This window comes from Calonectris borealis, chromosome W (genome assembly GCF_964195595.1).
Source record: "Calonectris borealis chromosome W, bCalBor7.hap1.2, whole genome shotgun sequence".
Classification (NCBI taxonomy): Eukaryota; Metazoa; Chordata; class Aves; order Procellariiformes; family Procellariidae; genus Calonectris; species Calonectris borealis.
Window position 1 is genome coordinate 3,602,093 of NC_134351.1, and position 23,795 is coordinate 3,625,887.

A 23,795-nucleotide genomic window follows, 5' to 3' on the forward strand; every position below is an offset into this window, starting at 1 on the left:
CTGAAAGCCAGACAAGACTTAAACGAGTAATAAAGTACCTAATTGGACTTTGACCTCCGGCTGCAATGGGCCCGTGTGCGAGTGTGGATGTGTACGTGTGTGTGTGTTTTGCCCTCCTTGGCCGGATTCTTCCCTTGGGTAGCTGCTGCTGTCGAAGTGGTGTGGGTCTGTCCCTCACGGTCTGCTGCCTCTTGGCCGGGTTCCACCTGGCAGCCTTTCGCCTAAGCCTCAAACAAAATAGTTCCTCTGTAGGGTCTTTCTTACTTTCTCCGGGGCTGGGAGCAGCCAGAGAGGACCCCGGGATCGCAGTGCTGCGGCAGCAGTGAGAGCAGGAGAGGTTTGCACCATCGCGTGCCCGCGGGTCCATCTCGTTCCAGTTCTCTGCCCCCAACGCAGTCCTTGTCATGAGAAAAAGGCGTTTGGAGCTTTAGCGAATCCCACAGTGGATGTTTTGGAGAAGAAATTCCTTGATGCATCTAGGCCGAGAAGGAAGTTGGATTAGAGAAGGTGCCAGTGTGTTGGGTTTTTTTTTTTTTTTAAGATTCCCTGAGCGTGCCCAAATTCTTCATTTCATCTAAAACTCATGGAGATCTGGGGAAAACTCCTGGCAAAGGAGTTCCTCGCGGTATCCATCGGTGAACGCACTGGGGAGATCTCTGAAAGAGAAATGGCACCGTCTCTGCCCCTCCAGGTGAAAGCCTCAGCAGATGTTCAACCTCTGCAGACCCACCAAACAAACCTGGTTGTCGGCAGAGCAGCGTGAAGAAGCGCGTGCTTCGCACCACAGGGTTTATCGCTCCAGTGCGGCAGCAAGCCTTGCGCCCCATCAGGGCGCTGAGCCTTCGGCTGAGCCCGTGCTAGAAGGTTTCCTAATAATTTCTAAAAGGCTTCGGTGTTTGAGGAACATGGCGCGTTATGTTGGCGGTCTGTGGGATCTTCGTTCTCTTAAGGCACTGCACATGGACAGAGCTCAAGCTCTTGAGACTGCCTGGAGGGCGCGGGAGGAGATAATTTAACCTGTGCTTGTGCGCATTTAATAGGTACCGCAGGGGACCGGCAGCTATTGAGGGGTTTTGTGACCTGGCTGATTCGCCTTGCTTTTTCTATACCTTAATTTCCCTTCCCACACTTCACGTTGCTGCTTTATGCAATGTGATCCCTGGGGAAGTGACTCTTTATTTGTGGATACCTGTACAGCACCTGGAAAAATGGGATTTCGATCTATTTTGAGGCCTCCAAGATCTATTATCTTTCCCGTACCAATTAAATGTCCTGGAAGAAATTCTGCTCTATTATGCAAGGTGATCTACAGCCTTCTCTTTATTTCTATTTACGCCAAGCAGCAGGAATAGCCAGGAATAAAGAAAAACAGAGAGAAAACAAATAGGCCCTGCCAGAGTCAAATGGGCTTCATATGGAGTTAATTCTTGTTTTGTGTTGCACACACTACAGTGATTTTTGCCCTCCTTTAATTCATCTCTCTCCCGACCAGCACGGGCTTGCACAGATGCAGCTGAAAGTGGAATGAGGCCCATGGTCCATAAACACTTCAGCCAAGATTAAAGGTGCTCCATAAATGCGGAGTGTGGTGTTGTAAGGTGTTTCCAGATGAAAGAAAAATGGATTATCCTTCAACTCGGTCAAGAAAAATATCACATTGCAGAACCAGACTCTGGAAACCTGCTTTGAAACAAAACAAAACTGGTTTATGAGAGACAAAGAAAAATATGTTACCTTGTTCTCCTTGGTAGCAAATGGGGTTCAGATGCTACAGTGTCTGCCACAATTTCTTCAAGATTTCTTCTCTTTCTTTTTCTTTTTTTTTTTTTTTAAACCGCATAGCAGTGATGATTTTTCGAGCTAATTCCTTGTTTGCTCTTCCCCCCATTTTAAATATGGAAAAACCAGTAGTTTTGCTCCCACTCCCAGTCTTCTGCCAATGCGGACCAGTTCACTGAATTAGTGAAGAGCTGATCATACCTGCAGGTGACAACCAGCAAACAGTAGTGGGCAAACTGGCTAGGTAAAGAGAAAAGTGGTGTTTTCTTGTGATGCTGAAGCAGGCTCGATCATGACCGAGCTGGCGAGGAAGCTGCTTGTGTTAAAAATGCAGAGTGAGGATTTGGCGCTATTACTGCTGGGCTCCCCGCTGCCGTACGGCAGATTTTTGTCAAAACAACCCTATTCATTCCTTTAAGGAGATTATGGTTTTGGTAGATAAAGGCAATATATCGATGTAAGATGCTGACTTTGGAAAGGTCTCTTTGTGCTACGTGAAAATTGAGAAAGTTTTCAGAGCTCTTCCCAGTACCCATAAAGAAGATTTTAAGTGGGCCGTAAGTTGGGTGAGAGAGAGGAGCCTTGATTAAATTCCAAAAAGTAAGCTCTAACATCCTCATCTTAGGTGTTTAAGTTAGATCTAAAATTTCACCTTAGGCATTTAAGTTGCTGTTTAATTTTGCTGTTGTAAGAGCTGAAGAGTTGACTGTGATTTTTTTTTTTTTTTTTTTTAAAGGGAAAAAGGATAAAGACCTCAATATAGAACCTGCAGAGGAGTTATCAGGGTAATTGCTTTTTTTAGCATTGCATATAGCAACAGCTAGGTGGATATTTCAGCTCCACAGGGTGTTAGTAATTTAGATAAGGTGCATGCATGCACCTTTCCCCTTCTACCATGTGGCAGGCAGCCACATACTCCAAAACTCATCCCAAAGTGTGCTCCTGTTTCTTTTTTTTTCTTCTTCCAGCCTGATTTCCATACCTGTCAGTGAGGTCTAAGGGCAAAAAAGCAAGAATATGTGTTGCTTGCGGTAGTCGTTGGTTGTTTGGGGAGCTCCCTCAGGTTTCTATGCTCTGTCCCATAAGCAGAGAGCCCCAGCCAAGGGCAGGACCCCTTCGTGGTGGGAGGATGACAAGCACATGGCAGGAGGCACTTCCCACCTCGTGAGGCTCTTGGAACTCAAAGCAGTTTTTTAATAACCTGAACTTGCTGATTTTCACGCCAAAGGCAGGCTTACAGTAGTTTGAGATCTGCTCCAGTGACCTCTCACTTTACTTGGGCCAGTTTTTCCAGGAGTTACGAGAAAGAGGTCAGGGGAGGGTTGACATAAAGTCCAGGTCCTGTGCAACAGATGAATGTAGAGTTGAGAAAAGGATTTATCTACAGATCTAGAAATCTGGGGTGCTCCAAGACCAAAATTCCTGAGTATGTAGAAACTCCTTTGCAAAACCTGTGTTTCTTGTCTCTTGACAAGCGAAAGCATCAACCACAAAGTCCATAAAACTCCAAGTTCTGGCAGGAACACTTGCAAACATGCTGGAGAACTGGTCTGGGGCTTCAGGTTTGGGTACGATATGGTCTCCTCTGCCGTAGGAAAGGGCTTTTTTGCAGGGAGCATTACCATCTTAGGCTTGGTTTCTGGGTGTTTTGAAGAGTAAGGGACATGATAACAGCAGACGTTGAATACAAAGGGGAGGTCATCAAGGGACAAGCTGGGGGGGCATCCTTTGAAGACAGCCCTTCAGGAGAGCCCGCTCTGTTCCCACCTGCTTCCTTTGGCACCTTAACACCTTAGAAGTACTCAGCTGGGTTATTTTAGCACCCTGAACTGGACCATAAAGGCCAATATGGATAAGACCAGATACGTTGTCATGGGCAGAGAAAAATACTTTGTCTGTGGTCTTACAAAAGAGTCTGAGAGAAGAATTTGTGTAGTGTCCTTGTCCTCTCTGGACTTTCTACGTGATTAGGAAGTGGTTGAACAGGATAAAGGATGAAATCCATTTTCCGAACTCTTCCTTGCTTATTTTGCAATGCCAGCTATACTCAGAGAGCAGCCCAGGAATGCCAATGGTCTGTAGAAAGTTACTCCCTTCCTAGTCACAGTCTGTCACCTTTTTGGCTTGCAATCTGGCAGCAAATGGCCCCTCCAATTTGATGCCCCCTTACCTGAACACCCCCAAACTGGAGGTGTTTGGGGAAGGCATCCCTTGACTGTTACCCAAGAGGTCTGGTCGTGGATGAGTGGAGCACGTTGGTTTTACTCCAGTAACTGGTGAGAGGTTGTCCTGCGGCTTTACAGGATTAGTAAGGGACCTCAGCAGCAATGTTGTCTTTCTGGTATGCTCCCTTGGGGGTGCAAATAATGTGCTGGGGACCAGATTGTACCCAGAAGCTGGGAATTCAAAGCTACCATTTGATGACCCAACATCAGGGACTATTTCTCCTGCAGATTTCAATGAGGTAGGAGCTCTGATAACGTTCTCCTACTGTGGAGAAAGGCTGTAGTTGCCAAAATAAGCATGCCCTTTTTTTTTTCACCCTTGGTCAACGCTGGTCCTTGATGTCATGTGTGGGGTTGAGAGGGACTGTGTCTTTCTGCTTATTCTAACCTGTGCTTACACACCGCTGTGTACAGGATTGCTGCACGGATCACACTTGGCACGTTGTAAGACATCCCTTGGTAGCCTTCACACGCTCTGCAACATTGCCCTGCGTTTGCTGTGGACCCACAATATAATTGTCTTAAGCCATCAGACTTTCAGCTCAAAGAAAGAAACTACAAGCTCAAGATGGGGCCAGCATAAATGTTTGTCTTTAAATAGATTTCACCCTCGAAAATCACCTTCAACCAGGCTGGCTTGCTGGTTACATCCTTTCCCACCTCCCAAGCCTCAACAAGCAGCTCATGTCCAGACCTGAAGCAGTCTTACCTGTCATCGTGGACAGTAGGTGCAGCGAGTCATGGACATGCTGTTGAGGGATTTCTGGGCTCAAGACTTGAATACCTGGGTAGGCTTCAAGCATCCTGCAGGAACAGAGAACCAGCAACCTCAGAGTCCGGTTTCGGCAGTTTGCCGAGGGGTTTGTAGCATATTTGGTATGTCTGGGCTAGTCTGTGACCTTAAGGTTGTCCTTAAGTATCAGTGTTGACGACCAACTTTGGATCTACTTTGCTGTTCCGTGCTATAACCAGAGACTCTTTTTGCGGTCGACCAGCCAGTCAAAATATTATATCTGCGATTGCTTCAGTGTCATCTCCAGAGACTCTGGAGAGTCAACAGGAGCCCAGTAGCCAGGAGGGAGATGCTTGGCATGTATTTTGCAATAGGTCAGCTCTAATTGCAACGGGTACAGAGACCATCTGCAGTTTAACGAGCGCTGCGAGTCTTTTTGTTGGCTCTTACGACCTTCTCTGGACCTTTCCGCCATGGGGCGGTGGATCCATTCGGGGCAAAATTCAAGTTAACAGCTTCTAAAATCTGCAACCCGCTGGGCCCCAACTGCTCCATGTTAACAATTTTTTTTTTTTTCCCTTTCCCCCCAAAAGCAGGATGAAAAAAGCTACATCAGCACGTGCCCGAGCCTGGCCTCGGTCCTTTGCATTGTTTCTTGAGCTCAGTCACATTGAAGCGATGGGATGTTCCAGGCAGAGCAGTCTGGGTAAGCTGGCACAGCCTCCTGGCTTGTTGGAGCAACAAAATGCTGTTGAAGCTGCGTAAGGAGGTAACTCAGTGGGATTAGAAAAACAGATTTTGCTTCTTTCTTAAATGAAAAGCTTTTTAATGGAAGTTAAAAGCTGATTCAGCAAAACTGGGAGAAAACAACACTGCAGGAATTTAAGAAACTGTTTCTGTTTGTCAGCCACAGAGTAGAACAATGTGCATCTTTGTTCGGAGCACAGATTATGCAGGAATAAAATAATAAATAAAAGGGCTGCTGAATGGGGCTGACATAGCGTGCCTTCTGAAGGATACTGAATTAATAAGAGGAATAAATCATCCCTGGTTTACAAACAAACGCTTGCTCGTGTGCCCATCTCCCAAGGTGTAAATCAGCCCCTGACAGCGAGCAGCTGTTTAAATTCTCCAGGCCAGGTCTGGAGCTGGTGTAAAGCAGGTGCTGCAGGTGGCTTTATCCTGCTCGGAAGAAAAAAATCAAATTGATTGAGTGAGCAGAGAGCAAAGCTCTGCTGTTGCACAGCCACTGCGGACCCCCCCGAGCATGGCAAGGAGCCTGGCTGGGGGAGGACACAGTCCTTCACCTCGAATTCCTAAACTGGCCACAAATTTAGGTAAAGGCTGGATACGATCACCAGCAGATGATAGCTTAGAAGGACACGGGAGGAGAGCTCTCATCCCCTATATCCTTCCCAAGTTGCAGAGCACAGGAGCCAGCACTACACCACCAGCTTATCTCGGGGACTTCCCAGGAAAGGTTGCTCTTGCCATGAGTAGTAGCTGTTTCTTCCAGATGCTCAAGCCAGGATCCATAAAGATACTGAGGAGAGAGGCCTGTAAATGCCTTTGACACTTGGCATGTGCTCTTTGGCTCCTGTAGCGTCTTCCAGCGAGGCGAGGGGGCTGATACTTGGCAAACAGGGTTGACCTTTGGTGGCTTCCACCATGGCTAGGTGCACCATGCCTGCTGCTGTTATCACAGCTCCTGGTGGGTGCTTCCACACCGCCTGGAAGGTGTTTATTGCGTTGGCTTTACAAGGTGGCCGACACGGCCAGCAGCAGCATGCCCCAGCCGAGAGGGATGGGGCCCAGCAATGCACGTGCGCCTTCCACCCGTCTGTGCCTTCCACCTCTCTGTGGAGGTTTAGCAGAGAGGTTTGCCTTTATAAGACGCAGGTGAGGAGGCACTCCTAGCTGTGCTTCTCCTGAGAAGATTGAGAAGACCGAGCTCCAAGTGCCTCTGCAGCCAAGGGCTGCATCTTCTCCAGCCTCACCAGCACCCAAAGGGTTATGGCAGGGAGCAGGTGGTGGCCTGGCTGGAGCAAGCTCTCCTCCGTCACTGTTTATGGACAAATCTTATAAAATCACTTCCCTGATCTCAGCCGCTTTGGTGTGTGGCCCTGGAGGTGCAGGGACATGGGAACCCATGTACACGCTGTCCGCTCATTGCCCATCTCATCCCGAGTGTTACTGGGGCCATGAGCGGAGTTTCTGCTCCAAGGTGGGAGCAACTCATCCTCAGGTACTTCAAAGTTTGTCCTGGATGCTCTTCTATAGCTGGCCATCCTTCAGCTGAGGAAGGGGAGAGGGCTCAAAGTCTTCCAGGAGCTACATCTCAGGGGGGATGAGCACATGGGAAGAAGATGAGAAGGAGCTTCATGTTGGCTGAATTTTGGAGAGAGCTGAAACATAGGTTATCCTCGGCTGAGCTCTGTGCTGTGGGGTTGCTTCTCAGCAATGGTGGTGCGAAGAACCTCCTGGGTTCTTCATCATTTCAGTGGATGGGTTGGGAGCAGTTAGGTTGGGCCAGATGGATGGAGCATAACTTCATGGTGGAGAGGGGTTAAAAGCGGGTGAATAATGGAAAACAGAAGGTGGAAGGAAAAGACGGAGAAAGAGATGGGCTTGGGGGCTAAAGGGGGAGTTGTCCCCAGGGGTGACCCCAGCCATGGCACTGCTGGTGGGATTGTACCGGTAGCTACTGGGGTTTTTAATTCTCCAGCTAATATTTGGGCACAGATATTGAGCCTTTGGAAGACAAGAGTGGACTCACCGTTTCTCCAAATGTAGGCAGGGGTGGAAGAGGATGATTCTTTTAAAGCTTGGCAGAAAAAGCAATGAGGAACATCAATATGGACCTACTGGGGAGAGGCAGTGGCTCATGGGTGGGAGCCAGCCCCAGGATGTGGCTGCAGAAACATGGGTGCAGGTTGACTTTCACAAGCTGCAAGGTAAGAGGAGTTGCGATTAACTGAAAAAGTTGTCTTCTATATGGTTTCTGGAAACTAATGATGAACAGCAGAGCTCAGCTTTGGCTCCAGTGGCCTGTACAGGATGTGATTTGAATTAACACAGTCTTCATCAAAATGTTTGTGGTGGTTTTTTTTTAACATACAGTTTTGGTATAAGTGGAAGAGTAGAAAATTTTTCTGGGTGCCTTCTCTTGTCCCAGTTATTTCCAATATTAGGGATTATTATCTTAAGGAGATAGTATCTATTTAAATATCATAAGCCTATTTGATTTTGTCCTCGCCTCCCCCCACTACTTAGTAACTTGTAATAGGACTGGAAGAAAAGGAAACACTGATGGGTTTGGGTTTTTTTACTCTTTCTTTTTTTTCCATTTTTTTCCTTGATCATTTGACAGCATTTCATTTATACAATCAGGTTTATTGCTTCTCCCATGTAGTTGGCAGGGTTTTTTTCCATTTATTTCTCATGATCTTCCAGTTGGGAAGGGGAAACAACTTTAAACAACACCAAAATCCTATTACAGAGCAGCAAAAGTTAATTGAGGATCTTTGGATCAAATTGAAAAACCCGAGCTTCTTTTGGCTCAGCTTTGTAAAGATGCACTGGATATAAAGTTCATCGTGTCCTGTTAAGTAGCTGTTGGCCAGAACGCAGAATCGGTCTAGGTCAGGGCTTTGATGTTGTTACTGGAGCTGGCTTGGAGGCAGCATGTGGCTTGGACTCCAGACAGGAATTTAGGCCAGTAACTGAGGATGATGGGAAGAAGAAACAGGAAAAAATTGTGTATGAAGTTTAATTTTTCTAAATTTACGCCTTTTGAAACTGGTCTCGCAAAATGCAAAGCGTGCTCCTCACCTAGGCATAGGTCAGCTTCTATCACCTTCCTGGACCAGCATCTCTCTGTGGGTTAAAACCCACCAAACTTCTGCTGAAGTCCAAAGAAAAACTGCAGATTTCTAAGGGAACCCAGCTGGAAGACTTGTGCACGTGCTTAGCTGTGTTCGGTGTCCGTGTCCTTCCGAGCAGTGCCCCGGCGGGTGAACCTGAACTCGTGCAAAAACTGGTCAGAGCTCTCGAGCCGAGGACTCTGGAGCGACCACCTCCTCGGCCAGGAGGAAGCTTTGCAGACGCAACTGGCAGAAGAGCTAACGTGTCCCCGCTTTTGCAGCTTTGCTTACGGAAATCATTGAGGCAAACATGTCCAATGTGTAAATATGTTGCTTCTTTCTTGAGAATAGATGTTCTACCATAACAGCCATTAGGAGCGTCCTCTCCCTTTTAATTTTCAGTTTCTTTTACTTTCTGGCATATTAAATGGGGATGGGGGTGTAGACCGTATCGGACCAGGCTGAACAAGTACAAGGAAGTTTTAGTAAGCAAAAGAAGCTCTTCAACTGCTTTTCTGTGCATGAAAACTGCTCGGAAGAGAAGACCATGCTTCTGGTGTGCGTGCTGAGCAGTTATCCAAGGTCAAGGCATCTGGCGTTTGTCTCTGTCACTGACTTGTGGAGCACTCTTAAGGCAAAGCTGTTAATCTTCTTGTGCTATCGGTCGATGTTGCTGTGTTTGAATTTAGTTATTTGCACATTAACGCATGGAGGATTGCAGCCTTGCCTGATCACGGAAAGGAGAGTCGCGCTGCTCTCGCTCCCAGGCTTCCTTGGCTTGTCCTCTGATGTTATTCACAGCGGTGCAGGTTAGTGATGACTATCACGTGGATTCGTGTCCCTCAACAATAAAGTCAATGTTAATAAAGTCCTTGTAGAGCGAGCAGCGAGCTGTCTGAATGACCTTAGTCATCCGTGAACCAGCCAGATCCACCGTTCTGAAATTTAGAGAGAAATTTCAAGCTTCGTTATCCAACTGATATCTTGAGCTCTGTCATTGGAAGTTCCCTCTGTTGCGATGCATGAATAATATATAATCCAGCTTTTCCATGGGTGTTTCTTTAACGGGTTATTCAAAGAACCGACAGATTTGGCTGTTTCACAGAGATCTGCAGAGCAAGGATCTTCTTCTTATTAACATCTGCAGATTTTATGGCATGGGAGTAAGATTGTTCCAGTATACTTGCTTAGCTCCAGCCAAGCTGAATGTGGCCTTTCTCTTCATAATTTGGTAGGATACATCTGTTTTCAGCCAAAATCAGGATATGGAAAGCCATATGGAAAGGAGGTAAAAAAATCAACCAAATTTTGCCTTAAGGGTTGGTCCAAGTCTTGTGTCATTTCTTACTCTTGTCTGAGCTGGTTTGCCTGTTTGCAATAATTAGGACAGCTGGCTAGGAAAGGTGGAACAGCGTGGCCTGGAAAACCTTACTTTTATTGGTCCCTTTTCCTCGTTTTTCAATCATATTATAAGTCATGTCAGAAGAAAAGGATTCTGAACGTTTGCATTTTGTGTCGTCTTTATATGGTTTGCCATAAACATCCTAAAGCTTTGTGGAACAGCTGCAAAACAACCGAGAACAGAAAGGAACAGAGATAGGAAAAAAACAATCAAAAAGTAATAAAAAGTGATCTGATTTTTGTTTGAAACTTGGGTCAGCTCGGGGCCAAGCTGCTTTACCCATCCCTCCGGACAGCATGAGGTCTCCCGATACTTTTGCACGGATTTGCAAGAGTTGCCAGATTCTTTGTGTTTGCTGCTGGGCTGGACGGGATCACCGGGAAGGCAATGAGCTGTATAATTTATGTTGGAATGCCAGCATTTGAACAGGCGTAAAATTACAACTCGTTATCACGGTCCAAGGAGCAGGATCTTGGGTTTCTTGGACAGTCGTGGTCATCTTTCCATGAGGCTGCTTTTGGGGACCGCTGAAAAGCTTTACCTGGTGGAGTGGGGCTGCCTCGTTATTTCGGCACGGGAAGCCAGCAAAGACTGTGCTGTCCTGAAAGAACCGGCTGGTCTTTCTCTTCCCGAACACAACTTTGTGTTGAATTTATTCTGCCCAGATTTTTGTAGCTTGGAAACTCTCTACGTGAGACAGCCGGTACCTCCCGTGTCAGGGACTTCTGCTGCCCAAGCCGCGCTTAGGGCACCAGCCGAAGGAAGGGGTGGTGTTCCACTGGGAAATGGGGGAGAAGCAAACTCCAAAGAGACTTTGGGTGCAACTTACCTTCAGAAGCAGGGGTGCCGGGGTGTACCTGGTGAAGCTGCCCGCTTGCTGCTGCTGCTCGCGGGAGCTGGTGCTTGCACTCGGCTGCTGCAGCTGGGGCAGCCCCGGCTGGGGGCAGGAGGGCTGTAAAGCATTCCCCGTGCAGGCTGTATTGTTCCTCCGGAGACTCAGCCTGACCTTTGGTGGGACCCGAGTCGCAGGGCTGAATGGAGTGGCTGTGAAAAAGCAAGCCCGAATAAATCTGGGGGAGGGATGCCAGGCGGCTGAGAGCACAGCGGTCAGCCCCACGGCAAGTCCAGCCTGTAGCCTCAGCCCTGCCTGGCACAAATTGGGGACGTGCCCACTGTGCCAATCCTAAATTCATTAGAGACTGGAGGAAAATGGCCCCTTTTCTTTGTTTTTTTTTGCGTGTCTGACGCACAACCAAACTCATCACTAGGGCAGCTGTGCAGGGATGCGTGTTGACGTGCCGGGAGGTGTGACGTTAGCCTCAAAATGTGGAGCAGCAGGAGCCATGTATTTGGGAGCCCACACTTGCTGCGTGAAGGGCCAGATGCCTGGAGGGAATGCTCATGGATGTGAAAGAGCTGCAGCCTGTTCCTCCTCTCTTGTGAGCTTTTATTCTTCACCCTTTTCCTTGTAGAGAGCGGCTGGATGTGAAAGGGGCCAGCACCCGCTTGTCCTTGCAGGAGAATCACCCTGCAAGAGGCACCAGCCCTTGCACTGCAGCTGTATCCAAGGGGTAGCGTGCAAAAGAATTGAGTCCCAGATGTCTGGAATGACTTCTGGTATTAGTCTCCCCCCTGCTTTGCTCTTTTTGGGGTGGAAGGTAGTCCCACAGGAACACATCAGGAAAAAAAACTCCAGCTCTGGGGTGCAGAATAACTTGGGGGCCCTACAAACATCAAACAGCCTCCCCATCACTCCGCCAGATCTACAAAGGTGGTTTTCCTTGCAGGCCAGCCCTTGCTGGGCTTTTCGTAGGAAAAGGTTAACTAAGTAATTTCATGTAAATCTTTCACAGCTTGGAGGTATTTACTTTGTTTGCAAAGTCCTTCTGTTGCTGCTGGATTTGTGCCACTGATTTGCGTCAGGGATAGGCAGAGCAGAATGAGAGGTTTCCTTAAATTTGGTGGTGTGGCTGCTGGGAAAAGCTGGGAAAATTCAGTTAGTGATCAGATCTGGGTAAGTTTTCTTAAAAGTATTCACCAGTTGGCTAACTATTGAAGTCAGGCAAAGGTGAAGCATTTCAGGAGGAAAAAAAAAAAGATATTCAATGGAGGGGAAAAAAGCATTAGTGCAGGAAGTCAACGGAGAAGAGGGAGTTTGTCCTAACTTGTCCTGGCACAGAGCAATGGTCTTTCCAGAGTCCAGTGTGCTCACTGCAGTAGCCATAGAGAGCAAGTAACACAAAATCTTGCTTTCCCCCAGCCAAAAGCAGTAGTGGTATTGCTAAAGCTGAAAGAAAACAGGGTGGGAAGGAAAGGTTAATGGTTTTGGTAGTCTTCCTGCTTGAGTATGTCTTACAGACAGAAAACCCCTCTATTGCTACCTAGACAGGGATTTTTATTTTGTAATATTGACTCTGCTAAAAAAAAAGATGATCCCTTGGGCACTGTTAAAATCACGTTCTCGCTACTAGGCTAAAGCTAGAAGTAAACCTGTAAGGTTGTATGATGGGAGGTACAACACAGGAGTAGCTAGAGAGTGACTTTGCTCCGTTCCTGAAGGCGCGCGGCGGTGCGTGGTTGGAGGGAACAAGCCTACCTTGGCCACACAGCCTGGAGAGGACTTGGAAGGAGGGTGCTGGGTAAGGGCACCTTCGTGCCAGCACCCACCTGGCTGCTGCTCTGCCTTCGTGTCCTCGTTCTGCTGGTCTCGGTGAAGGTGGCCATACACTGTTGTTCTGGCAAGGCGCGTCAAAGCTTGTGGTAGATCAATAACAAGACTTCACTGATTTCTACAAAGCCCTTTATTTTTTGTTTTAAGGCTTATAAAAACTGTTACTCAAAACCAAAACGTTTAAAACTTTACATATGTACAATATGAGAAATAAATTATGTTTTAAGTCATACAAAAACCACAATATACAAATAGGGCTTTGAAACCACTCTAAGTATGGCACGGTGACAAGTCACAGATACTTACCAAAGGCTTCAGTTATTGAAGCCTTTGCATAAAACCATGGAAAAAAAAAAATAAAAAGATCTCCAAATGTGCTTGCTTTGGTTGGATTGAAGCTCTACAAGAACTCAGAGAATCACAGACCTCAGAAGGACTTGCTAAGTCTTCAGAACTCAGTGCACCATCTGGCAACACCATTTTTTGAGATTGCCTTTCTGCATGCCAAAAGTCCAAGAACTGTCACACCAAGTCTCCTTCCAAAAAGAAAAGAAAACAAAAAAAATCTAGTTCACCTCTGCCAAGGTCCACTCTGCTGTAGCAAACGGGACAGCTGTAGAGTCTGTCAAACTCGGAGCAAAGCCAAGTTCACCTGGCACCTGGGAATCCAACCGGGATGTTGTGGCAATGAGGGTAGGATGCCGTCTGTTTGGCTCAGTTAAATACTTTGCACAAAAATAAGGTCTTAATTATGCCCTGGTGCTACAACAGCATCTGAACAGAGGCGAAGGCATTCTCAGTAGTTAAACGGACGGGTGCAAAGCTCTCCTGAAGCAGTACGGTTCACTACCTTCCTCCTCCCCTACAGTCAGTAGAAGGGCAGCTGCCGTTTGCCTCTTACAAAGAGATCAACGCGTGGGACGGGACAGTCTCGCTGCAGACGCTGCTGGGGAGCAAGGAGCAACACCATCACCTGCCACCTGCACCGTGCTTTGCCCTCGGTGCAGGGAGGACAGAGTACTACCTTCTTCTAAGGTAAGATATAGAGATTTCAGTATCAGCCAGACACAGAACGCATTATTTTTAAGGCAAGCAAAGGACAACTTGAAGTTAAGTGGCATCGTGCTTATTCCCACCCCTCCCCTGAACCCCACACACTTGACCTGTGCTGGTCTTGTCTTCCCACAGCCCATAATGCTATTGAACCCACAGTAACTCCTACTAATTTGCTAATTTGTTCTTGGCAGCTCTGGCACCAACAGTCTGATGGGCAGTTAGCATGGTTATCTTCTCAACTCCACTGGCAGGCAGACCAGAAGATCATTGCTGAGGTCTAGATCTGCGAAGATCTCATCTGTAGCCCTGGTTAATGGGAGCAGGCAGGAAAATGCAGCGTGTAACAGGTCAAGGTAAGGTTAAATGCACAAACCAGGCTCCTCGGGGAAGGGAGAATGTAGTTTTAGTTATTCTAGGTCTAGGACCACAGTCCATCAATTGCTCCTCAGTTTCTTCCATCTGATCCAAGATGTGTTGTCCTGAAGAGCTGGTTGCTTTAAGTGCTACCAAGCCAGATTTTTGCCAGAGCATTTTTCCACCTCTGTGGTCTTCACGCATCTAGGTTGCTCAGTTGTGAGTCTTCAGAGAAGTCTTCAGAGCAGATTTGAGACAGATCTGGGAAAAGCAGAGAAGAAAAAAAAAAAAAAATCTTAGTTAAATGTAGAAGTTAAGAGGAGCAATAAATAATTCCTAAGAAACTCTGGGACACTAAGAACAGGTTTAGGCAGTACAGGTTGGTATTTTATTCTGTCAAAGCAGCACTTTGCCCATAGCAACTCAATGAGAGCCTGAAGCAGACATTATGCACCCAAAAACAATGCAAACAGAAATGAGAGGTCTTGACGCTAGACTCTGGCTGTTCCGATCCATTCAGGGTGGACAGATGTTTGCAGACTCAATCTCCAAGTAATCTTCCAGTGATTTGGCAGGAATGGAGAGTTGAACAGCACGTAATTGCTCGTGATCTCTGGGAGGAAGGGTCATTTCCAAGAAACCATAGTGCTTTGGAGCTCCGATCCGCTGCTCTGCCTCGTGCAAAAGCTGTACTCCGTGAGTGAAGCAGGAAGGGCACATCTGCCAGCAATTCTGTTTTATGGGGGTTACAGAGCAGCATATCGAAACAGCTTTTTATTGTACCTGCAGGAATATTTACTTGATCTTTCAAGACGCGTGGCAGAGCAACAAGTATTTGCACAGGGGTTTCATTCACGGAATTGTTTGCTACCGCATGTAGCACAGCTTGCTGGTTTCTGCCAAACCTGGAACAGCACCAGCGCGCGTTTCCGAGCTGAGCTCTGCCGCCCAAAAGGGTTGTGCACAGCACGGCTTCCACAGCGCTTTGCTAGCCCTAACAAGCGCTTTGTTTCCGGATTAGAACTGACAAAGCTCTAAGTTTATAAATTGAAATTTAAGAGAGGCCAAAAGGCTGGGCTTCATCTGCAGGAGACGATCATTTAGTCAAATGAACACGGATTCATTCAAAACATGACTAGAGGCAGTCTGAAGCAATCAAGCTGTCACCGCTGGGACCAGACTTACTGGAAGTCATGCTCTGAGGACTGATCCTAGGTGTCTGGAAAGTCCCCCAGAGGTTAAGCAGGGCTGAGATGCTCTGGCAACGGCTGAGTTTGCACTCTCCTGAACCAGAAGAGATCAGCATAGCCGGAGGTGAGGCAGTAGGACTCGGTGCTGAAACACCGACAAGTCTTCAGCTGTGTCTTGCTCATGTAGTTGAGCCCAAACTTGATCAAGAGGTCTCTTGGCAGCTTAAGATCTTCTCCCGGGCTGAAACGATCTTTGAGGCAATGCCCTGCGCTGCCAGCTTTCCTCTGTTTTACAGGGTAGTTAATAGATGCCCCTAATCAGCTCTCCACTATTGCAAGGATCTTGGGTATCGGTGGCACCTCATTTTTAGCATCTACCACAATAGCAAGCAGACAGGTTCTTTAGGCCCAGGGATCGTGTTATACCCATCCGTAGTAAGCATGTAAAGGTACAAGATGGCAAACCAAGATCAGAAGTGAGGATAACATCACCTAGTTAGTGATAGTGAAGGCATACATGGAAATTAAGTGTAAGAGCTGGGAATCTTGGGCTAGAATTTATTAAGGAAAGAAAAAGAGGTTCCAGGAGTCTAAACAAAAAAACCCTGGCTCCCCTCATCCCAGCACAGCCACATGCATCAGACAGGATTTCTCTTAGCTGATCTTCCCTACCTTTTTTGCCATTCCTCTATGCACTTCACAAACCAGAGCTCTTTACCAGGAGATATACTGGTCAGCTGGGAATCCTCCACACAGAAAGCAAACCTAGGAGGAATAATCAGAAGTCAAGAGAAAGGTACCTGTTGTCTCTATGGTTAACAAATGACATGTAATATGGATTGCAGCTAATTTGGTTTGACATCCTTCCTGTGGAGCATCTTGATCCACCATTAGCCTGTTGAATGGCTGTTTTATTTCCTACTTTACTATTTTATTTGGGGATCCTTGCTTCTACTACCCCTATGTTTCACAGATTGTCAAAACTAGGATGCGGAATACCTTACAGATGATCAGTGATGCTTATTTAAAGCTCTGAGAAAGGTGGGAAAGTTGTCAACATCAACTGCTGTTCTTTGACAGATCTGGGTTACCTTCAGAACAACGTTAACACAAGGTTTGGGAGTGCAGTGCTGCAGGCTTGGCAGCTTTACTTCTTGTTGGTTGCTCAGGTAGCTTTCCAACTACAGAGATCTCGGAAGGAGCAATATAGTGCTTAAGGAGTTGGTGTCACCACGTTACCGGTTGGAGTTTTGGGCACAACAAGCTAGACCTAATCAGCACATTATGCATGTAAATAATAGCCATGCCCATCTACGTTACAGTATTTTTGGCCTTGTCAGTACTTTAACCCTTCAGGTATGATCTAAACCATCTTGAAGTAGGCTAATGTAGTCCCCAAGGGTGGGCAAGACAGTGCCACAGTATCTAAATAAAGCAAAAGAACATCTCAGATCTGATCTGCAAGGACTTGTTTTGCTTAAAGCCTAGTTTGCAACCTCCTGCTGGCAAGTAACCCACTCTCCTACACCACGTGGGAGCATTAGCTGGTAACACCAAAGAGGAAAGACAGTTCAGGATACCAGCTAAGTTTAAAGCCCCAACTTTTCTTGCTAGATTCTGAATATTTCTCCTTTTGATTGAAGTTTCAAGTCAGCTCACGTGCAGTCTAACGCAACTATTTACCTCTGTTGCGTTTCCCCAGATTTCACACGTATACGTCTGATGTGCAGTTCCTGGGAAGACTTTGCAGGCCGATACCAGTAGCTCTTCAGCTCTTTCCACAGATCGTACCATGACTGAGACGTTCCTTCCCAGGTCAGCTTTATTTTTAAAAGTTGACCCATGTCTTCTTCAGTATAGACCAGGAAGGTGTTAGTAGCATTTAGGCCAATTTGATCAAGCCTGAAAGACAAGCAGAGATTCAACATTTCTTCCTTATGAAAGCACGCCAGGTGCTCCTTCATTCCATGCAAGAAGTTAAACAGCCCTTTGCAGCTTATCAACTGCTCCACATTCAACTGTCACCAGTTAATTGCTGGTTACAGTAAAGGAAGTGAGCTTGGATAGCTGGTTCAATAAAGTGCATCATATATTTGGCTCAGCCATCCTTCCATAGCTTAAAGGTAAATTTCATGCCCTGTGTTTCTTCTGGGAGAGGCTAAACGAGGTCAAGGATGCTTCCAGAGATATGGGTGCTTTCAGACTATATCCAAATGGTAGAGGGAAAAAGCAAAACAAAGTACTTCAACAATGAGCCATGAAGGCTGATATAGAGGGGACTGGGCACAAATTGCTTTCTCAGCAATAAATTATAATTAAGTTACTGGATGAAAAGTTTTTTGAATGGTGATGAAGGGAGGCTGCTAGGCTCAGGTGCAATGCTAGTGCTACCAGAGGAAAAAGAGTAATGCCACCTCATCTAGTCCCAGTGGCCTTCTTACCCAGAGCAAGCACCACAGGCCAGCTTACTTACATTTCTAAAGAGAGAGGTTCAGAGTCTCCGTTGGTGCCATGAAGGGTGACGGAGAAAGTGGGGTCAGCCTCTCCCAAGCTTTCGTAGCTGAAGACATGCATTTTCATCTGATAATGGTAGACTGGAGAGAAACAAGGAGAGCACACATGGAACCAACTTTGTTGAGAGACAACATTGCTCAGCATCGCCCTTTGTGAAATAGCATTGGCTGGCAAAGGCTAGATCCTGTATTTATTGAGACATCGTGGATCACTTCTTCCTGCCCTTACTTACAAAGCTGACATCTACACAACAAGAGCAGGTCCTCTTCCCTCCGCTGTAGGGAGGGCTCCCCAAACCTGACGCTGCTCTAAGGGTGGGGTGGTCTTGCAAGTATGACACATGTCAACTGTAGTCCTGCTCAAAAGGCAGCGTGGCCTTATGGCCAGAGGAGGAAGGAGCGCAGTAATGCCGCAGAACAGCAATGCGGCAGGGCAGCAGCAAAAGGCTAATGCCTGGTGCTGCGCTGCTTTGAGGGGATGCTGCTCTTTCACCTCTGCATCTTTCCCCACATTGCTTTTGGGAGTCTGCTCTTAGAGATGAGACTATGCTCTCTTTAAGAGGGGAAAGCGTACCTTTGAACGGCATGTCAGCTCTGGTTTTTAAGTACATCTTGCTGTTTCTTTTGTTCCGTGTTTTCCTGGCATTGTAGCCGATGCCATTGCAGCGGTTCTTCCGGCAGCTCAGGCAGATGCCCTTCTTGAAGCGACTGGAGTCGGCACATTGAAACGCGAAGCTTTGTTTGTCTTGGTTCACGAGGGAGTCCACGAAGAGGTGCACAGAGCGCTCGTGTTCACATTTAACAACTTCACCGATTGCTAGAGAAGCAGAGTTGCAAGGGATACGTTTTGTTTAAGCATTTGTCACCCCAGCAGCTGGTAAGATATACTGAGCTATGAATTTTGTAGCCCAACATGAGCTGACCATGGCCAAACTTGAACATTTTTCAAACAGTAGCAATTCAAGAGGTTAGTAGAAGACACTTGAAGAGGACCGTTCACTTGGTCTCTACCATGAGGAGAGCTTTAAAGAGGATTCTAGACCCAGCATAAGACGACCGTAGTTTATGATCAGGTGTTAGAGTGAGAACCTGCTACTTTAGAATTAAATGCAGGTCTAGTTTCTAGCAACTATCTCCAGCAGTACAGGCAGATTAGAAGGAAAAAATCGTATTTTCTGCTCTTGCAAATCAGATCATCCCCCAGCATCAACCCAAGGCTATTTGTGAGGAGTCTACACTGACCAGAGGCAAAATAACTAATGAGAACTTACTCCCATAGGCAATTGCTCCCAAGACGTCGCTTAATCCACAGCCAGGCTGGAAGTCTCCCCCATTGGGGTAGATGTCAACATGGCCTACAGGCATCTGGATCCCAATGCTAACACCTAGTGTTTCCCTTGTGTAGGTGTGAAGGACATCCACAAAGTTAGCATCATCGGGGGAGAGGCGCTTGCTAGGGTCCACTCCTTCAAACATAGGGCCAGCCGGATCCAAACCTGGTGTTAGAGACAGTACGCAAGATGCCAGGTAAAGAAATCGGGTTATTTCATACAGAATACAGCCAGGAGCCTGCTGCTAGCAGCCCTCCTAACCAGGTGCCACACAAACAGTCCCTGCCTCATGGCAGATACTGTCCCCCCCGCAAGATCTCTTCACCATGGGCTCGCTGAGGGAAAAAATGAAGATGTCCCATACCACTTTTAGTGCCATACAACCCAGGGGTAGCACCAGTTTGCTCTACACCGATGGCTTCAGATTGCCTGTTGAGTCTTTGCTAGGTCACGGTGAAGAGATACTTCAAGAGGTAGCAGATGACTGAACACCAGAAGAGGTCTAGCACCCCACAGAGGTAGCCAAAGATCCCACGATGGGTTTGGGACTTTCCGTTAACCTCTGAGCCTCACTCACAACCTGAAGCTGTGCTCCTGAGCCGTTCCCCAACTTGAGTGTTAAGTGATTTTCCTGCTTAACTAAATACAGATATTTATTGCTAGGCTCTGAGGAATTCTCACTGCCAGCGTCACATTTAAACACTTAATGCAACCCCTTGTACCAGGCCCTCAGTTCTCACATGTTGAAATCGGCTTTCCTCTGGAGTCAGAAGCACTCCCTTCGAGGTACTTTCAGAATGAGGGGTTGGGGTTTTTCTTTTCTTGACCAAACATCCCATGGGACAAACTGTATCCAATAGCTCTCACTTCCATTAGTTTATGAGCTATAATTACAAAACCAGTATCACTCGGAGGGTTAGGATTTGGATAGTAAGAGCTTGGGCTGGACTTGTTTTGAACTCACATTTAACTTCAAATATACTCAAGACCAGGTTGTCCTCTGAAAGGTTTTTCATTGAACCCCCCCTAAATTTGGGGTTCAAAATTAAGATACTTTCTCACGTGTAGCGACCTACGCTCCCCACTGACAGGTAGGAAACTTGTCGTTTCTGAACGAGCAAGCCCAAAACATCACCGCGGCAACACAGGAAACGAGCCTCTTCGGGGAAACGCGCTGCCGCTACGGAAAGGTAAGAGACTGCCTAAGAAGCCACTTGCCTGTAATTCTGCCTATTGTCCCATGGACGTAGTTACCAGCAAAGCCGGCGACGTGGGCGCCCAGGCTGTACCCTATCAGGTGGACATTCTCGAGCTGGAAGAGCGGGTTCTCCTACAAGGAAAAAAAGATATGATAATTTGCCCCCCTGGCTTTCAGGGCATCTGGCACCGCTCCCATTGCAGGATTCGAAAGCCCAGTTCTAAGCAGAGATTGGCGGGAGGGGGCAGACAAGCATGCTTTGTTCTTTATTTCGTCAAAACGAGTACAAGTTGAATGGTTTGGATGGCACTTGTGGCGTGGCCCCAACCACAGTTCCCAGCTTCCAACCCCAATTACGATATTCTTTGTTTAAGCAGCACTGGGAGCAGCCCTCCCCCAGGGAGCTGCCAGCAGACCTCAGTACTGGCCATGGACTCAAGTGCCCAGTGTAGCACCGTGGGCCTTTTCCTTCTCCTTTTCCACCACCCTCTTGCCAACCAACGCTGACTTTGAATGCCCAGCTCCTGAGTTCACGTTGCTTAGACAGGACTCCTAAATTTGAAATCCACTTCAACATCACGGATCCGACCAGGCGCGAGGGCTGCGCACGGCACCTTAGCTATGAGCCATCACCCCGCCGAGCCTTGGGGTTGGGATTACACCAGAGCCTTCCCCACTCGTGGAAGCTGGTGTATACTCCGTTCCCTTGTGCAACAGTCCCTCACGGAGCGTTACAACAGAGACCGTTCTGAACTGGCGTTACCTGTAACCAGTCAAGCAGCCTCGCTATGCTTTTTCCAACAATCTGCGTGTTGTTCACAGCATCGGTATAGAGCTGGTGGGCAAGCGAAAGCCAATCCACCACGACCACGTTGGCATCCTTCTCCCTCTCCTGAAGAGCAGATACCAAGCTGCCCAGCCAGGTTTCGAACATGCCGCTCATCTAGAAAGAGACTCAGGTGGTAGTTTCCAGTTCACAGGACCCAAATTGCATATTCACAGTTAAGTTACTTGTATATTATTTACATATTTCTGCTCCAGCTGTATGCTCCTCTGCAAACCCCACTACTTCCCAGCACTGTACTGGTGTAAGCAAAACAGGTTTTGAGAGACTCTGGATGTAATTAGCCACCTTGCCTTTTAAGGCGGGCGGGAGAGGCATTCGTTACATGCCACCTTATCGCTCTTTTTCTCAAGAGTTTCAGAAATTCTGATGGATTGCAAAATTATTTTGCAGTCCTGGTACCACCGTTTGCATAAGCCCTGGCAGAGTTGCTAAGTCCCCTAGTGCCACACGCTCGGCCACATCAAATGCAGAAGAAGCAAGCTCGTTAAAGTCTGTCTGCCCTCTCTTTCTTTATCGAGGAGACCACGTAGCAGAGGTCAAGACTGTGGACACACGGCTAAGATTGCAGAAGGTCTATACGTGTGTCAAGCCAAGTGCTGTCTTTGTAGCGGTCAGTTAGTTGGATTTTAGGGAAAACGTCTGACGTTACCACGCTGACGTTATACAGGCGTGAAGCGATCTCGGGCAGTTGTGAATGAGTTGGGTGATTTCACAGAGTTCTTAGGTACGACCCACATCACTTTGCTCCAGATGCAGCTACTAAGAGGCCATAGCACTCAAAACATGAAAAATTGTCCTAAATCCCACGTATTCTAGAGAGACGGAGCATTTACCGGGCAGTTTGCTCTCTCTAAGATTGAAACTACGCATCGCCCAGAGCCGTGCAGCATCCTCCATACTTACAGTCCAGCCGTGAATGATGAAGAAGGTTTTAGCTGTCACGTTGAACTTGCAGTCCTCCAAACACTTGCGCTGGCCGACGGCGAGCGCGCAACCGTCCTCTTCGGCGTGGGGCGAGGACCGGAGATCGAACTTCACCTGCAGCTTCGGTGCCGGCCCACGCTCCTGCTTCTCCTCCAGCAGCTCGGCGATGGTGGCATCTGTACCGGAGAGGAGGAAGGGTCAGCAAAGCACCTCTGACCCCGCTGCTGGGCTTCGGCCTCACCTGGGAGAGGGAAACCTGCTCCGCGCATCGCCCCCCCCAAACCCACCCCCCCACGCTGTCCCGCGTGGGGCCGCGCTCACGCACCTCCTCCCAGCAGCGCAGCCTCCGCGACCCGCGGAGCGCCTCCCGCCGCGATGCAACAGGTCGCGCCGGTGCACAGCAGGAGGACGAGCCTCCTCATCGCTGGGAAGGACGGCGGGAGGGAGGGACGGGCGGGCGGCTGGCCGGGGCTGTGCGGGGCGGCGGGGCTCCGCGGGCAGCGGGGCGCTTTAAGGGGCCGCGCGGGGCGGTGCTCGTGGCCCCATGGGGCCGGCCCTGGCGGAGCCGGCCCGTAGCGCCGTTCCCATTGGTCACGCCCTCCGTGACGTCGCGGAGAGTTGAATGGAAGGGCCACGCGCCGGCGGGGGTGGGGCGGGGCGCGGCGCTCACGCGTGGGGGCGGCCCGCGGGAGCGCTCCGCGTGGGGAAGCCTGCGGTGTGCTGCGGGGGAGTGGGGGGGGCCGGGCCAGGCGGGGGTGTTTGGGTGGGTGAGCCTGCCGGGGTGGTCACGGGTGGGTCCCCAGCGGGGCGGCCCCGCGGAGGCGCGTTCCCCGGGTGGGTAAAGCGGGACAGGGCACGGCGAAGCGCCGGGTGGGCTGGCAGCGCTCCCCCGCTGCACCCACCCACCCAGGCACCGGCGTGGGTCTGCGGTTTTCAGCGCCACCCGCGGGAACCCCCGGCTCTTTGCCACTCGGGGTGCTCCGCACCTGGTGGGCACAAGATACTTCCCGAAGGGCATCACCTGGCTCGCAGCCCGTCAGCTTCTGCAGTCACGTTAGTGACATCGTGTAGATTTTGAACCCTCCGTGGTGCAAAACTAACCATTTATTCCTACTTTTTATTGCTTATCTTTTTACCAGTTACTGATCCATAAGAAGATATTTCATTGTATTCTGCTGCTGCTGCCTTGCCGCATGTGGCATAAGGAGAAGAGGGGATGCTCCGGGACACGCAGCTTTCCTGGTCGCTTTTTCTTCCCCTTCCTCAGCCCCGTGGCTCCCTCCCTTTCCCTCCAAACTCGCAGCAGAAAGCGAGGAGGCACCGGGGTCTGCGGTGTATAAAAACAGCAGGGGAGAAGGCAGGAAAAAGGTGCAGGCAAATGATGGGCAGAGATGAGGAGGAAAAGATGGAGGCCTAAACCCAGTCAACAGCAAGGGAAATAATGGGAAATTGGGTACGGGCATTGTTTTAGCCCTCGCTAGTAGATATCGATGGAGAGAATTTATCTGTGCTTTCCCGAGTGCTGAGTTCGTACCCCGCACCCCTACGAGCCTTGCTCAACCCAGCCGCCTCCTGACTTCACGTGGGTTGGCAGTTGGACTAGATGGTTGTTGTAGGTCCCTTCCAACTGAAATATTCTATTCTATTCTACACTATTCTATTCTTTTCTACACTATTCTATTCTACACTATTCTATTCTAAAACGTTTT

General features: G+C 48.4%; 1 protein-coding gene across 1 annotated transcript; it reads right to left on the reverse strand.

The window, feature by feature from the left end:
* Positions 1-12,786: 12,786 nt before the first annotated feature.
* Positions 12,787-22,616, reverse strand: LOC142075074 (endothelial lipase-like). Its single transcript, XM_075136084.1, has 10 exons — positions 22,412-22,616; positions 22,066-22,262; positions 21,079-21,258; positions 20,336-20,447; positions 19,058-19,282; positions 18,361-18,603; positions 17,747-17,867; positions 16,957-17,175; positions 15,946-16,038; positions 12,787-14,344 (listed from the first exon to the last, which is right to left on the reverse strand). The coding sequence occupies exons 1-10, from the start codon at positions 22,506-22,508 to the stop codon at positions 14,323-14,325; spliced, it is 1,509 nt and encodes a 502-aa protein (XP_074992185.1). The 5' UTR covers positions 22,509-22,616; the 3' UTR covers positions 12,787-14,322.
* Between the last annotated feature and the right edge of the window lie 1,179 nt (positions 22,617-23,795).

Coding starts and splice junctions, on each gene's coding strand:
- LOC142075074 (XM_075136084.1), bottom strand. CDS start 22,508: ATGAGGAGGCTCGTCCTCCTGCTGTGCACCGGCGCGACCTGTTGCATC. Junction 18,604..19,057: donor GGGAGCAATTGCCTATGGGA/GTAAGTTCTCAT, acceptor CTGCTTCTCTAG/CAATCGGTGAAGTTGTTAAA. Junction 14,345..15,945: donor ATAGAGGAATGGCAAAAAAG/GTAGGGAAGATC, acceptor TGCTTTTCCCAG/ATCTGTCTCAAATCTGCTCT.